Source organism: Artibeus jamaicensis, unplaced genomic scaffold (genome assembly GCF_021234435.1).
Source record: "Artibeus jamaicensis isolate MK-2021 breed Jamaican fruit bat unplaced genomic scaffold, CSHL_Jam_final contig_373, whole genome shotgun sequence".
Lineage (NCBI taxonomy): Eukaryota > Metazoa > Chordata > Mammalia > Chiroptera > Phyllostomidae > Artibeus > Artibeus jamaicensis.
The window spans coordinates 82,603-100,170 of NW_026521807.1; the positions used below are offsets into that span (position 1 = coordinate 82,603).

At 35.1% G+C, this 17,568-nt stretch overlaps 1 protein-coding gene across 9 annotated transcripts in view; it reads right to left on the reverse strand.

Moving 5' to 3' along the window:
* Positions 1-17,568, reverse strand: part of FAM169A (family with sequence similarity 169 member A) — a 55,907-nt gene that overhangs the window by 7,147 nt on the left and 31,192 nt on the right. For all 9 annotated transcript variants that reach the window (XM_053664459.1, XM_053664458.1, XM_053664460.1 and 6 more), the window contains 6 exons: positions 13,735-13,914; positions 6,534-6,662; positions 5,913-6,025; positions 4,413-4,452; positions 3,753-3,903; positions 1,690-1,846 (listed from right to left, as the gene is read on the reverse strand). In XM_053664459.1, the coding sequence (XP_053520434.1) occupies positions 1,690-1,846; positions 3,753-3,903; positions 4,413-4,452; positions 5,913-6,025; positions 6,534-6,662; positions 13,735-13,914 (770 nt within the window). The remainder of the gene's footprint in view (positions 1-1,689; positions 1,847-3,752; positions 3,904-4,412; positions 4,453-5,912; positions 6,026-6,533; positions 6,663-13,734; positions 13,915-17,568) is intronic.

The window sequence follows — 17,568 nt, forward strand, 5'->3', positions numbered from 1 at the left end:
TCTCTGTCTGAATTATTTCACTTAGCACATTACCCTCTAGGCCCATCCATGCTGTTCAAAAAGGTAAGATTTCCTTCCTTTTTATGGCCAAGTAGTATTCCATTGTGTAAATGTATCACAGCTTTTTTGTCCACTCACCTACTCATGGACACCTGGGTTGCTAGACCATATTCTTATACCATATATGAGAATAAACTCAACATGGACTACAGACTTAAATGTAAGACCCAAAACCATAAAACTCCTGGAAGAAAACATATGCAGTAGAATCTCACTCATTTCCCTTAGTAATATGTCTTTTGATGTATCTCCCCAGGCAAGGAAAACAAAAGAAAAACAAGTAAGAACATCAAACTAAGTGCATGCGCAAAGATATTAGCCAATGATACATCTGATGACGGGTTAATATTCAAAATTAATAAAGAACTCAGACAACTTAACACCAGAAAAACAAACAAGTCAATTTCAAAATGGGCAGAACACCTGAATAGATACTTCCCCAAAGAAGACATACTAATAGCTAAGAGACATATGAAAAATTGTTCAGAGTGACTACTCATCAGAGAAATGCAAATCAAAACTACAGTAAGATACCACCTCACACGTGTCAGAATAGCATCAGTAACCAACAAACAAGTGTTGGTGAGGATGTGGAAAAAAGGAACTCTAGTGCACTACAGGTGGGAATGCAGATTGGTACAGCCACTGTGGAAAACAGTATGGAGTTTCCTTAAAAAATCAAAAATAAAACGGCTTTATGACCCAGCAATTCCACTTCTGAGAATATATCCAAAGAACCCCAATACTAAATCGAAAGAATGTATGTACACATATGTTCACTGCAGTATTATTTACAATCACCAAGATGTGGAAGCAACCCATAAATCTTTTTAAAAATGCCCTTTATTTTTCCAATTTTCTACAAGAAAAGAAAAAAATGCCATTTAAAAATATAGTTTCAAAAGTAGAAGAAGCTGAATTGGTTTTAGTTAAAAAAGTAAAATTGGTAATGTAGTTTCTCTATCTAGTTTAGCTACTGGCTGGACCGGGCAAACAGGTAAAGAGTTTTTAAAGAAACTTAAGCACATATGAGAGCAAAAATAAGAAATCTGTAAAAAAAGAAAAAGATTAACGATATCAAAGGAAAAGAAGAGGAGGACAGGAAATGAATAAAGAAGATAAAAGAAGATAGAAGCAAATACTTAAGGAGCTCAAAAAATATCAAGCCAGATTTTCTAGTATTTAAAAAAAATTAAGTTAGTTTTTTCCCCCAGAATTTGTTCATCAGCTAGGGTTGAATTTGAATACCTGATGGAACTTAAGGTATTCTAACTGGTTCTATAAGACAGACATCATTTGTATCACTTCTTAAGTATGTTTAATTCCAAAAATTAATTTATGTTTTAAATGTACTGAGGTACCTTACTACTTAAACTATGTCTACTTTATCTTTGTTGTGAGACAAACTTTTCATAAACTCTTTGAAATATAAAATTATACCTGTAACTTTAGCCTTTCCCCAAATCTAGTACCTGAATTTGTTTAATACAGATATTTACTTTTTAACATTTAAACACTGTTTCTACTACAATTCTAAAGTATTTAATTATATTTATCTAACAATATATGATTAAGAAAGTTAAAATTTAGTTTATTTCCACTCATTTTATTTAGTGTGTGATCTCTAACCTTTTCACCATCTTGCTTCTCCAAGTGTGGCTGGATTTCAGGTGCTGAATGAGCATCTTTATCACCACTTCCATCCTCAAATTCAATCACACTCTGTTCGTGTTCTTCCTCTAGGAATTCTTCTGAGCTCTCTGATGTGTGTGCAGTTGACTCCAATCTAGAAAATGAAAGAAAACCATTTTTGCTTACTTGCTTTTTAAAAGATGAATATGAATTTCAAAAATCTGTTAATAAAAAATATTTGACAGAATCAACTATTTGAGAGAATCATTTGAGTGTTGTTCAGTCAAGAACTTCAAATTTTATAGGTCCAAAACCAATCTCTTCATCCTACAAATCTATCTGCTTTCCTACTTCATTCTCCAGTTCAAATCATAATACCCCCCTCTTTTTAATCATGTAAAATAGACTTCTGTTTTACTCTAACCATATCTATCACATCTTATTCTATTAGAATGAATGTGCATCCTAGTTTACCTGGGAAAGTCCAGTTTATAGCTTTTAGCCCAGCACTCACATATTATAATGCCCCTTTCCTTCTCAAAAATATCAGTTTGGGCCATAAATGACATGGTTTAGTTCTACCTCCAAAATGCCTTTCAAACATATCCCTAACTTACTATTCCCATTTTCAGGCCCCAATCTTCCCTGGAGAATTCTCACTGTACCTTCTTCCCAAATTCATCTTAATACTTGTTCTTTAGTCAGGTTTTCAGAGCTGTTTCTAACAAACATCTGTACTTTTAACAGCATTTTGTACTTCATTACTGTACCATCACAATCCACCTCGCAGTGCTCTTAACCTGTGCCACAGACCGATACATGTATTAGGAACCATTAGGCACTCTTAGAGGGCAAAGATGAAATTATATTCTTTGTACTGTCTGACTAAGCATTCCAAGCATTTACCCTTACTGGTCTGTTTTGTTTATGAAAAGCAAACAAAATTCTACATCATTCTGAGATGTTCATTTTAAAATACAGCCCTGACCAGTGTGGCTCACTTGGCTGAGCATCAGACTGCAACGTGAAAGATCACTAGTTTGATTCCTGGTTCGGGCACATGAGTGGGTTGCAGGCCTAGTCCCGGTTGGGGTGTGTGCAAGAGGCATCCAATCCATGTTTCCTCTCACACATCAATGTACCTCTCCCAGTCTTTTTCCCTCCTTTCCCCCTTTCTCTAAAAATAAACAAGCAAAATCTTAAAAAAAATAAGTAAAATGCATTGTTACATTTCCTTCTAAAAAGGGTATTATATCAAAAGGTTGCTCAGTGAGAAAACCATAATTATCTAAACTCTTACTATTCTTTTCACAAATTACTAGATTTAAATATTTACTTATATTTGCCTTTACCATTAATTTTTCACAAAAATAAAACATTTATATACTTACTTAACTCCACAAATGCAAAATTATTTACATAACAAAATTAGAACAGCTACAGAATTTTCTACCTAAGTAAAGTAATTTCACAGCTAAAATGGCAAAGCTATGAATGAATGGCTGACTCCAGAACAGTTGTAGGACCAGTAGGGCAAAAGTATAATTTTATTATAAAATTAAAAATTTTGCTTTTTATAAGGTTCGAAGGGAGATAAAGGATAAAGTTTTAACTCAAGTGTTCTGTTGATTAAGAGGAGCTGATTGCACCATTTATGGTTATCACCAATTTATGCTATATGTAGTAACCCAGTGAAAATGAATCATTTATAATGTAAAATAGAGCATTTCTAAAGTTGACCACAGCTCAGCATTTACTATAAGCTACAGCTACTGTCACATTCAAAATTGGTGATAACAACACATCTGGGATAATCAATTGAATATCCTGGCTTTTCATACCTAATAGATTACATCACAAGCAACTTTTCCCTTAACATTGTCAAAGTGACACCACTGATAAGTGTAATCAATAATCTTGTAAGAGAATTCAAATACAAACTCCTATACCAAGGTCATTTGTTACACAAATAATATAATAATAGCCTCCACCTTAAATAGTAAATATTAATAGTATGAAAACAAGAATAAACAAAATAACAGAAGTGAACTAAACAATACTTGTTTACTGAAGACGTAGGTGAAGTCTGAGGTGTCCTTTCATCTTCGCCTTGAGAGCTACTAAATTCAGAATCCTGAAACCGCTTTCCAATCTTTGGCCGCTTCAGATGACTACTTCGAGTACGAGTAGAAACCGGTGTCTTATCGTGACCTGAAAAAAAAAAAGTGAAGCTACAATTAATTGATTGTGCATTCAAAGAGTTGCCTATTAAAATACACAGAAACGCAAGAACTATTCTAGTTCACATATCCCCACAATTACATACTTCCTTTCTCCCACATCAGATTAGACACAATGCCAGTATCTTTCTCTAAATTATGAAATAACTTTGTCAATATTCATTCCCCACATTTCCATGTTACCTTGAGCTTTGCAAGGTGTTTCTGCATTTTCATTTATTTTCTCTCCCAATAATCTTGGGGAGTAAACAAGGTAGATGTTACTGCCCCCCCATTTTACAGGTAAGACAACGAGGAAAAGAGAGGTCCCATATCTCACTCTGTTCACACAGGAAAATCAGTGGAAGCAGAGGCATTAGAACTCACATCTAGAATTTAGGGCTACTCAAGTCTTCACTTACTCTACGGAATACTCAAACACACACACCCCTATTTCTAAGTGTCTCGAACACTTTCTGATAGATCAGCTGAATTTCTTACCTTCAGAAGTACTTGCAAAGGCATCTTTTAGAGAATCAATCTAAAACAGAGATATAGATTAAAACCACAAGTTTTAGATCAACTTTTTCTTCCTATAGATCTACTCCTTCAGTGCCAAAGGAAATATTTTACAATGTTTTTTAAATAGCACTCTTTGCACTCACTACTAACCAATTAAGAAAACCTACTTAAGATGTAAAAAAAGCTATGTTATAGCCTCAGTTTATTAATGAGACTCAGAAAGTATCAAGACATCTCGTATGTTACACTGGTAAATACTGGAGCTGCCAGGATTCTATCCTCAGCTACCTTCTCTTCAGTCAACATGCTTCCCCTTTAATTTTATCTACGGCTTTCACGTCAATGTTTATCTGCTGATGAATCCAAACATACAATTTAATCTCCCCAACCTCTTTCCTGATTTCCAAAGCTCTATTCCAAATAAAATAACTCCCCAGTGGATACCCCATCCAATTTCATATCCAACCTGTCCCAAACTGAGTAGTAGTATTTAATAACCTTTTCCCAATATTATTCCCTACCTTGGTTAAATGGTAGTAACAGTTCAGTCAGCCATTCTAACCAGAACCCTGAGAGTTCTTCCTATCCCTCCATCAATCATGCAACCACAAAGCATGTCAATTTTGACTTTGAAGAATCTTTCAAAACTGCCCCAAAACTAAAGCACTGGAAATTTGTATTGCCGATGCTTCAGTTCAGGCCTTTACCATCTTTAACATGAACCGTTCTAATGGCCTCCTCACTGGTATCCCTCACACTAATCACAATGGCCTACAATCCTCTCCACCCTGATAACAGTGATGCTTCCAAATTACAAATTGCACCACTCCTTTTTTTAAAAAAAGAAATTAATGGCTTATCACTGCCTAGAATACAAACCCTCAACTTCTCCAATACCAAATACTCTTCCAATCAAACATGCTGTTTTCTTTCACACCTGTGCATTTTTGCACATGCGATCCCTTGGAATGTCCTAGCAACACTTGGACAGAACTCCCACCCACCCTTTTAAAGTCACCTCAAATTGATATTTTAAGCATATTTTAAGTAATATCAAACAAATTCTAGGAAAGTATCTGGTAAATCCAGTAATGGGACCTGCCCTTTTGATTTCAAGCTACCTAGTATCTGCAAAATGCATTTCATTCTACAGAGGCCTAGCACACACTCCTTTGAACTCAGCTTCAAACTTCCCACAATAACTTCATAACCTTTGGCCTATTACTAATTCCACATCTAGAAACTTATCTGTGCAAGGAAATAACTACTCGTGTACAAGGATGCATGTATAAATTTGTTCATTGCTGGGCCTTTACAAATGTAAACTTAGTAACCATTTAAGATGCCAGAAACCTAATACGATAGAAATTATGTAAGTTTGTTGAATGAACAGTAACATTTGAAAAATTAAATATTGGCTAAATCTATTTTAAAGACACAGTAGAATTATCTCCTACAATAAACATACAGTGTACCTACAGTTAGCTGCATCTCACTAGACTGACTGTCTTCAGTTCTTGCTTCATATTCTGGAACAGATGCAAGACCATATTCTCCAGACATAGGTCTTTTGGCTTCACTTGGAGAAAGTGCTGTGTGTAGAAGAATTTTAAAAATTGTAACCCTATCAGTATTTGGTTTTAATTATAACATTGGTCTGATTGTCACAAAATCCCTGCAGAGCACCCTGAATGGAAAGGTGTTGAAAATCTAGGTGTGGGGTATCCCCTTCACCAATATCTTATAATTAAACCTTGCAATTAAAAAGAACCTTAAATAGTTATCTGTATTTTGTGACTTTGAGGACAGGTGCATGAGATTAGGGACTACCTCTGATCCCCTGGTGCCTATTCTACACTGTTTCAGGAATCTCTGTTTTTGTCTTAGCCACCAATTCCTACTGCACTGTTACATTCTGCTGGACTATTCTTAGTGACTCAATTGTTAATACATAACAAAAAAATCATACTTTAGAAAAGAGGGTCTGTTACTAGACGGATCACATTACTATGCACCACTACTCTAGACGGTAAGACACAACTGTCCTCAGGCATTGATATTTTTAAGCAGGACAAGTGCTGAAACTAAAAACACCCTTACCTGTAATTTTAAGTGTCTCTCTCTGTAATGCTCTGGTGATGGGTATTCGCTGGCACCAGTGTCCAACACCCTCAACTTCCCACAGGAGTTCATGGTCTCCTGGATACTTTTCAAAGTATTGCTTGCAAGCTGAAAAACACATTTAGAATTTTCTTGAAATCCCAAATATCAGTTGCTTTAGAAAACAGAAAGAAGATGAAAAGCTGCCAACTTACTTAATGGGCTAGCATAACTTTGATACCAAAACACCAAGGCAATTCAAGGAAAGAAAATTATACAGTTGTCTCATTTTAATAAAAGTCCACATTAAAGCTTTAACATTACCAAATAAAAATCTTAATAAAAGATGTGTTTAACTTTTAGAAAATTACTAAATTTTACTAATGATATAAAAAAATTGAATAAAAGGACTGTTAGACTCATAGTGTAAAAACACCAATCCTTTCCAAATTATTTTGTAAATTGATACAATCCTAAACAAAATCCCAAAAGAATTTCTTTTTCAACGGAACTTTACAAAACTTGATTCTAAATTAAAAATGAGAGAACAAAGGTTTAAAAAAGTAGAAAGGGAAGTTCCACTGAGATGAGTTCCCTTTCATCTCCTTTGTCCATTTTTTAGTTGGGCTATTTGTATTTGCCTTTTCAATTTGTAGGCATTCTTCATATAGCAGAGCTATGAGCTATCAATAGCCATAATGTTACAAATGCTTTTCATAGTCTATATTACTTGGGTGTTGTGTTATGCTATCTTTTGTAACATAAATCTTTTTCTGTTTTTTCAAATAAAGTTGAATCTCATTTCCTCTTGGGGGAAAAAAAAGAATATCAAGGCCAGTGTTGAAGAAAAAAATAAGGAGGGCTTTACCCTAGTAGATATCAAAAATCATAAAGACATAGTAATTCAAACAACCTAGTATTAATATAAGAATATGGCAGTAAAGGAGGAAGAACGAGAGGAAGAGAAAAAAGAGGAGGAAGTAAATGAGAAAGAAGAAGAAAAATTAAAATACCAGGATACCAGGTAAGAACCGCACATACACTAAAAACTTGGCAAATGACAGAGGAGGTATTGTATCTCATCAGAGAATGAATAAAGCTATTAAAATAATGATGCAAGAATAAAAATCCACACAGAAAGCAAAGTCAGATCTTGACCTCACATCAATGTCATTCATAAAAGTAAATTCTGGATATGTTCCAAGACCTATTATGAAAAGCAAAATGTTTAAAAGAAAACCTAAGAGAATACTTCTGGAACATTATAGTACTAAACAATTTCTTATAAAAGATACAAAAAAATCATAATTTACAGTAAAGTATTATAATGAAGCTGACTGCTAACATTTAAAACTTCAGGACTATGCAACAGAATTTTCTGTAATGATGAAAAGGTCCTATATTCAGTCCTCTATACTGGATAAAGGTCCTACATCCAATGTAATAGTCACTAGCCACATGTGGCTACTGAGCAACGGAATTTTTAATTTCATTTAATTTTAATTAACTTAAACTGGTATCTATTTTATTTTAGTGGCTGTTGCACTGGACTTCATAGTTTTATAATAAAAAGATACCATATAACAGACACTCAGAATAAAATAAGGGATTAGTAATCCATTCATATAAAAAATTCCTGAAATTGAAATAAAAGACAATAATCCCCCCTCCCCACAACTGGCACAGGCTATGAACGAGAAATTCACATATAATGAAACTTGATGGTCACTATACAAAGATAAAGGATTCAAACCTCAATATCTGCCAAAGAAATATAAGATGAACAACAAGATACCACTTTCACACCCATAATATAACAAATAACAAGCATGAGAAGAGTAAGGGAAATGGACTCTGCTGGTCTCAGAAGAATTCTGCAACAATTAGTAAAGTTGAGAAGACATGTTTTACTGATCCAATTCTCCTTTTAGGTATATAGCAGCCTAACGACTCAGACATATACAAAAGAACATATTTATAATGTTCATTACAGTACTGTTTCTATACGGTAGGGGTACAATCTAAGTGCCTATAATATGTATACCATAAAATACTATACAGCAGCTACAACAGATAAAACTATACCTACAGATATTAACAGATAAATCTAAAAAATTTTAAAAAGGTCAGCAAAAAAGCAAGTCAGTGTATGTACAAAACAGCATCATTTATGTAAAGTTTAAAAACACATTAAACAAAATGATGCAGCCCCTGTGGAAAACAGCCAAACACAGAACTACCCTGTAACCCAGCAATTCCACTCTCAGGAATATATCCAAAAGCAGGTGCTCAGACAGCTATCTGCACACCAATGTCCATAGGAGGATTATTCATAATAGCCGAAAGGTAAAACAACTCATGCATCCATCAACAGACGAATGAATAATGAAATGTGATGTGCACACAATAAAAATCTACTCAGCCATAAAAAGGAATGAAATTTTGATAAATGCTACAACATGAAAGGACTTTAAATATTATGCTAAGTGAAATTAGACAGACACTGAAGGGCAAATGTTGTATGATTCCACTTATACAAGGTACCTGGAATATGCAAGGTCACAGAGACAGAGAACACAAAAGTTACCAGAGAACAGGGGCAGGGAAAAACAGGGAGCTACTATTTAATGTTACGGAGTTTATGTTGGGAGTGATAAAAAAAATTCTGGGGTATGGATAGTAGTGAAGGGTATATAAGTATTATGAATATGACTAATGCCATTGAATTAATTGTATACCTACGAATGATTAAAATGATAAATACTATATTATGTGTACCTAATTACAAAAACATGCTTTAAAATTTTTAAATAAAAAAGCACACAAAATAATGTGCTATAGCATTTATGAACATAGACATAAGCATAAAACCACTGGCAGGAAGGATATACACCAACTGCAGGAATGCAATTATCTTGGGAAACTAAGAAGAAGGGGGAATGGGATTAGGGAGGGGTCCAAAAAGAACATTAACTGTATCTACAATGTTTTATCTAAATTTCCTTAAAAATAAATGAAAACAAACATGGTAAAATCCCAGTGTTCATTCATCTGTATAATGGATACATGGACAGGAAGATACTGTTCTCTCATTTTTTCCCCTATACACTTAAAACTATTTCTCATGTTTTCTGATTTTAGTTTTCATACCTGCTAGGAAGGGAGAAGTTGGAGGAAAAAACAACACAACAAGCCAAACTGAGTCCTCTGCCTGAATCAAAATGACTGAAACAGTAAAGACTATCCACATAATAAGTCTGAGGTCCGAAGGGAGTACTTAACAAAAGGTGACTCAAGTTGCAAGTCCAAATTCAGATGTGTCTAGCCAGAGAGTCATAGTCAGAAAAAGAGAACTCCTACACTTATACCACTCAGCTAAGTGATCCAGACCTACAGAAATATAAATATACACAATATGATATATTAATAGATTAAGGGTTAGCAAACTTTTTCTTAAAGGGACAAATAATAAATACAAGCTTGCAGGCTGTATGGTCACTATCATAACTAACCAATCCTGACATTTTAGTGCAAAACAAGCCACAAACAAAATGTGGATGAGCATGGCTCTGTTCCAATAGAACTGTATTTACTAAAATTGTTAACAGGCCAGTGGACCATGGTTTCCTGACTCCTGATATAGATACGAATGCAATTCAATGCAAAAATTAATTATTCAATAAATTATATCATGGCAACCAGACATCTGTCAGGTAAAATAAACTTGGATCTGTACCTTACATGGTACACACCAGGATAAACTCCAAATGAATAGAACATTCACAAAATCTTATTTATTCCATGTCTTTCGGTATACAGTCTATAGTGCTATATAAATCGACTTCCCATAGTTAGCTAAACACCTACTCTAGGCTGAGACCAAGCCCAATCATACTCGGCATTCATTACCCACTTTTGGAACGAACAAATTATCTCTATTTTTAAAAAGGGCTTACAATGTAAAATATTACTATCTTTTCTAAAATGCTGAAAAATATTCATGGAAACAAATGAAGGTCATCCAAGAACTTTTGGGTATATAGCAATACCAAGGAGTCATTACGTTGAAAGCAAAAATCAAATGGAAATCCAAGCCCTTCAAAGATAATAAGCATTGCACAGAAGAGAGAAGAGCAAAAAACAGAAAATGATGGAAAAGCCACATAGTCTAAAAACTTCTAAACATATTCCTTTATTTTCACATTTCAAATTGTATTCACAAAATTATACAAATGACACCAGGAAAGCTCCTATCTAACTGAAAGAAAAGAGCTCAAGTCTTTATGCAAAGACAGATTAGCTGACATTCACCCATAACTCATGTGCTTTTCAATTGCTTTTCAATTAGAACCTTGGATAAGAGTAAGTCTTAAGAGATTCTTCCTGCAGCGAGGATGTGTTTGCATTCCTCCCCAAATGCAGTAAAGCAATAATTAGACTTTAAGGGGAAAATCTATTTTCAGATTATCAAAGGGTATACAGAGTTCACTCTATTCTCACGATTCAAAATGGGGATGTCACACTCGGGTCTTGTTTTCTAGATTATTAGTATTAAAAAGAGGGAGGAAGCTTAGAAAATATATTTTTAGTGGAAATATACACCCGACGTTAGAGTAAAATCAGTGGTACATTGTGGCAGACCCTGGCCAGCAGAGTCCACCTGTTGTGGCTTACGACGAGAATGAATGCACAGGTGACAACAATCCTGTGGAGATAAAGGGAACAGCATGACTACTCTCTCAAGGGGAGAGTGCCTGTGGGTGCCTCGGCCACTCCCTCAAGAGGGGAACTCGCCTCGACCCTTGCCTAGACAGGCTTCTATATTTTCCTGGGGTCTTACATCAAAGAAAGATTTATTATCTGTCACATAGAATATTATTGTCTATGTTCTTAGGTACAATCAAGGAAATAAAAATAACATGCAAAGGGGGATGGCAATGAGCTGATTAGCTCTGTCCTTGGGAGAACTCACACAGGCTTTGGAAATTACCTTGAAGATAGACAATATATATCTGCTGCTTTAGACCAGGGTGAGGGAGTTTTAGCAAGAGCAAGCCATGATAATCTGTATGCATTTTCTAGGCCTGATTCCCATGGGAAAACTAGGTTTGAAGGTCTGGCTCCTGCCCACCACTTTCCATCTGTAGGTTTTCCATACAGAGCTGAGTCACATTTGCCAGGCCAAGACAAACCAGTCCCCTACAGCACACTATATTTTATAAAACTTTTCAAATAAATTACTTTCCAGAATTAAATCTTACTATATTAAAGCAATAGTAGTTGCATGGACTTTATACAAGTGCAAAAATAAATCCACTAATAGTTTTTAAAACATCTCTATAGGGCATAGCTCTACAATACCAAACAGCATTCAAAATGAACAACATAAAGCTTTGTGGATCCACATCAATGAATCTCATGAGTAAAGAAAGTAACTACAGAAGAATTCATACAGTACCTTTCATTTATGTAAAGATTTTAAATATTTTAAAATTACATTATTGAAGGATACACACATATGTATTAGAAATGCATGAATAAAAGCCAACCCTTCTACAGATAAGAGTGACCTTCCAAACTTCTCTAAATGAGACCACTCATTATCTCAGCAATTATTAACTGAGTGCCTATAATGTTCTAAGTTTTATACTAAGCACTGGAGATACATTCAAAATACATAAGTCATTATTTTAAAAAAGGCATTTCCAGTTACTAAAAACCTTGCATATATTATAATCATAAAAACTAAAACACAAAGAAAAAATGACAAACTGAAGACAATGCTTATTTCAAAGAAGGGAGCAGTTAACTGGGTAGCAGTACAACTATGTTGGCAATGATACACTTCTCATGGATGGTATACATGCTGGTGGTACATAAGCATTTACCTTATTTTTTATAACTTTTTGTATGTCTAAAATTTCTTTTTCTTTCATGTAAAAGCTACCGCAGACAACACAAAGAAAAAATGGCCAAATAATCTAACTAGACACTTCTCCAAAGAAGATGTACAAATGGCCAATAGGCATATGAAAAGCTGTTCAACATCAACTACAAATCAAGGCCCTGGCTGGCACAGCTCAGTGGACTGAGTACAAGGTTGCAAACCAAAGGACTGCCAGTTCAATTCCGGGTAAGGACACGTGCCTGGGTTGTAGGCCAGACCCCCAATGGGGGCCATGTGGGAGGCAACCACACATTGATGTCTCTTTCCCTGTCTCTCTCCCTGTGTTCTCCTCTCTCTAAAAATAAATAAATAAAATATTTTAAAAAATACAAATCAAGCCTATGAAAGGCCATTTCACACCCACTATGGTGACTGTTATAAAAAAAAAAGCAGATATGTTAACTAGTGTTGGCCAGGACATGAAAAAATTGTAACCTTCATATATTACTTATGGGAATGTAAAATGGTCCAGGTGCTTTGGAAAACAGTTTAGCAATTCCTCAAAATGTTAAACATAGAGTCACCATATGACCCAACCATTCCAAATCTAAGTATAGAGTATACGCAAGAGAAATGTCCACACAGAAACTACACAAAAGTTCATAGCAGCGTAATTCATAGTAGCTAAAATGCAGAAACTATTTGAAAGTCCATCAGTTGATGATGGATAAACAAAATGTGGCATATCCATACAATGGAATGTTATTCAGCCATAGAAAGGAATGAAGCACTGATTAATGCTTGTAGCATAGATGAATCTTGAAAACATTCATGCAAAATGAAAGAAGCTAGACTCGAAGGGCTTAAATATAATTAAATCACATGGGTCCATTTACATGAAATGTCCAGAATAGGTAAATCCAGAGACAGAAAACAGAGCTTTGGTTGCTAGGGAGTAAAGAAATGGAGGAATGGAGAGTGACTGCTAGTTGATGCAGTTTCTTTTGGGGATGAGAATGTTCTGAAATTAGTGGTTATGGTTGTATAGCTATGAATATACTAACCACCACTGAACTATATACTTTAAGAGGGTGAATTATATGGTATATAAATTATAGTTCAATTTTTTTAAAGCTACTATATCCCCCAAAAGTCATATATGTGAGATAAGGACATATTTGCAAAACTAAGCCCTAGGCTGCCAAAGAATCAAAATATACTTAATACTGACATATGCACACTTAAAATATCCTGCAGAAACAAGTCCAAAGTGACACTGAGACAAATTTAACATTTTTAACTTAATCAATTTACCTGTGTACATTAGAGAAGATAGTGGATACCGCAAACCAAGTGCATCTTCTGTAAAGGAATCAACAAAGTCCTCCAGCATATGAAGCCCAAAATCTTTGCTTCGGTATTTCTTTCTTATAAACATTGTATCAAGAACTGGTAGTTGGTAGTTTTGGGTAAGAAATGAGGTACACACACTCCCTGCAATCATAAGAACAGAAAGCCAACATTTTTCACATTAAAAGACCATTTATGTACACACTTTCAGAAAACACCAGTGAATAGTCTTTTTAAAAACGGCTCGGTTTTTTCAGCAGGGAAAAAAGGTGCTATAGTAAAACTAACCAAAAGCAACTTCACAGGGTGATCTGATCATACATTCCAAACTAGGAAGTTCATGGTGAGTGGTCACACCCCAGGCACATAACTTCTTTAGCAAAAGGTCTATCTTTGCCTTACACAAGCCGTGTCCATGGTTTTTGTGCATCTTCATTAACATAGCTTTTTTTTTTTAAAGAAATGTTTATTGATTTTTAGAGAGAAAGAGAGAAATGCTGATAAAAGAGAAACATGGAATGGCTGCCTCCCACATGAGCTCTAACCAGGAATCAAACCCCAAACCTTTTGGTGAATGGGATGAAGCTCCAACCAACTGAGCCACACCAGCAAGGGTACTAACATACACATACTTTAAAATTTTTATTTATGTATTTATTTTTAGAGAGGGGAAGGGAAGGAGAAAAAGAAGGAAAGAAACATCAACGTGCAGTTGCCTCTTCTGCACTCCCTACTGGGGACCTGGCCTGAAACCCAGGCATGTGCCCTGACTGGGAATCAAACCAGCAACCCTTTGGTTCGCAGGTCAGCACTCAATCCACTGAGCCACACCAGCCAGGGCCATAGGGGTATTTCTGAAATGCCTCATCTTGAGAATCCTTGGGAGCCTAACCAGTATCAAGAGAGCACATAATCTTGACTATCCTACAATCCAATCCCCACCACCCTTTCTCTCATCTTCTTTTAAGGCTCCTTATATTACCTCCTGAATCCCAAATGCATAAAAGAAGCTGAAAACTGTCATTTTGGGAAGCACTATTCTCTGTTGAGATCTTACTTCCCGCACTGTCATCAGTTTGGCTCAAACAACTCTTACAAAAATAATTCTCTACAGTTTGGGATGTTTCTTACAACATTCACTACATCACGAGGAATGTTTATGAAATGTGTTAAGTTTTACAATGTACCATATTTTGCTGCTCCTGTGTATAATGCACACCCATGTTTTTGTAAGCATTATACACAGGATTATAATGCCCAATATTATACCCGTGACATGTAATCATTATACCCAAGTATAATGCACATCCTTATTTTTCTCTCAAAAATTTGGGCAAAAAAGTGCATTATATGGTAAAATGTTTTCCAGTGCTATTACACATCGTAACATATACAATGTGATAATGAGAAGAGCTATGTATTTTGTGTTTGCCAACAATATAATCTGTTACAGGACAAATAACTATGACCATTTTATGAGCCATTTATTTGAATATGCATCAAGTACAACTATTTGTACAAGTCTATAGACTTGTACAACTCTAAAACTAATCAACTATTGCTTTTTCAAACTGAGAAACTATTTGATAATTGTACATAGTTAATAATACACAAAATAATTCCAACTTTAGTAGCTGACCATTCATCTTTTCCCCTTTACTTTTTCCCTAGTGAATACAGTCTCATTTTTGTTTACTTAATGATGACAAAGAAGTGAATTAGTTCTCTTAATTTTTAAGGACTCTGAATTAGGGCTAATTGAAAACATCTATCTTAGCAATCTTTTTGTTGTGACTATACTTTTAAAATATCCTCTATGTTTAAGGTTAAACATAAATATAACAAAAACCACATGATCGTTTCAATAGATGGAAAAATATTTGATAAAATCCAACACCTTTCATGATAAAAATACTCAATGTACTCAACCTGATAAAGAGAGCTATAAAAAACCCATAGCTAACAACACACTTAACTGTGAAAGACTAGATGTTTCCCTCAAGATAAGGAACAAGACAAAGATGTTGATTCTTACCACTTCTATTCAACATGGTATTGGAGGTTCTACCCAGGTAATTAGCCAAGAAAAGAAAACAGAAGACACCAGGTTGGAAAGAAAGAAGTAAAATTATTTTCGCAGATGACATGACCTTATATATAGAAAATCTTAAGGAATCCACTAAAAATTAATAAAACTGATACAGAAGTTTAGCAAGGTTGCAGTATCAATATACAAAAATCAACTGTATTTCTATACAGCAACAACCAACAATCTGAAAATGAAATTAAGATAACAATTCCATTTACAGTAACATAAATAGGTAATAAAATTTTTAGAGGAGTAAATTTAGCAAAAGAAATGCAAAACTAGTATACTGAAAACTACAAACATTGTTAAAAGAAGTTAAGGAACACCTAATCAATGAAAAAACATTCCATGTTCATGGGTCAGAATACTTAACACTGTTAAGGTATCAATACTCCCCAAATTCACCAACAGATTCAAAATCCCAGGTGGATTTTTTACAGAAATTGAGAAGGTAATCCTAAAAGGACTACAACAAGAACTCAGGTTCCTTCTATCTTGTGGTGTCCCCACTGTCCCCATCCCCTAGGCCCTCAGAATCCTTTGCATTCAGCAGACAAATTAGGGAAAGGAATGCATCTTAACCACGTTGACCTGATATGACACATATCATTTATTTCATTACTTTGGTGAGAACTAATCACACGGTCACACCCAGTTGTGCAAGTGACTAGAAAAATATAATCTCTGACTGGGCAGCTGCTGGCCAACAACTAGAATATAGAAGAGGAAGCACAAACATTTGGTAGACAGCCAGCAGCCTCAACTAACTTTTCCCTTTCTTTTATCTCCCAACAAATTTTAACCTGGTATATGTGCTGTGGAAGTGAGCACACTTCCTTTTTAACTTTCAGGAAGCTAATGATCACATTTCAGCAAGTAGTACCTTTTGGTAGCAGACTCCCTCCACAGTTATGTTTGGTTACCTCAGGCTATTTTTGGTATCTTACAGCCTCGCACCAATATTCACATGGTATTGGAGGTAATAGTTTTGACTGACCTCATCCACATTTTTAAAAATATGTTTCCTTCTGTGGTCTATATAAATATCCACACCTCCCCCATGTGGTCCAACTTACATTTCTATGTACTGTCTCTACTTATATGTCCCATGGGCACACTGAACTTTACATGCATCAAACTGAACTCACCTATTACCAAATCCACTCCTTCTGTATCCCCCCCAGTCTTAGTTAACAGCTTCCCACCTAAGCGTCCAAGCCAAAATTCTCAACACTCATTACTGGTTACTCCCTTTCCCCTCCAACACACAGACAATGGAGATACCACACAGAAGTCTCCCTCAAATCTGTTTCCTTCTCTATCCCTACTACCTGGAGTCCTAAAACAGCTCTTTTAATTGACTTCAGAATACAATTTCCCTACCTATCACCAAGTGCTACAAAAATTATCTCCCTAATATATTCAACCATGTTACCTCTACATAAAGTTGATAGCTCCTTACTAGTGAGATAAAATCCTAAAGTTTAGTATGGCATTTAAGACCCTTCACAATAAACCTCCATCTTCCCCTCTCCTCATTCCACAATCCCTACCCTTTAGTCCCATCAGCTCATTTTGGGTGGCTTTCCAAATATACTTTCATGACTCTGTAATTTCTTTCATATATTTACATTTCACTCATCTATTTAGTAAGAATGTTCCTTTCCCTTCCCTTCTTTGTCTGACATCCCACTTATACTTCAACGGCA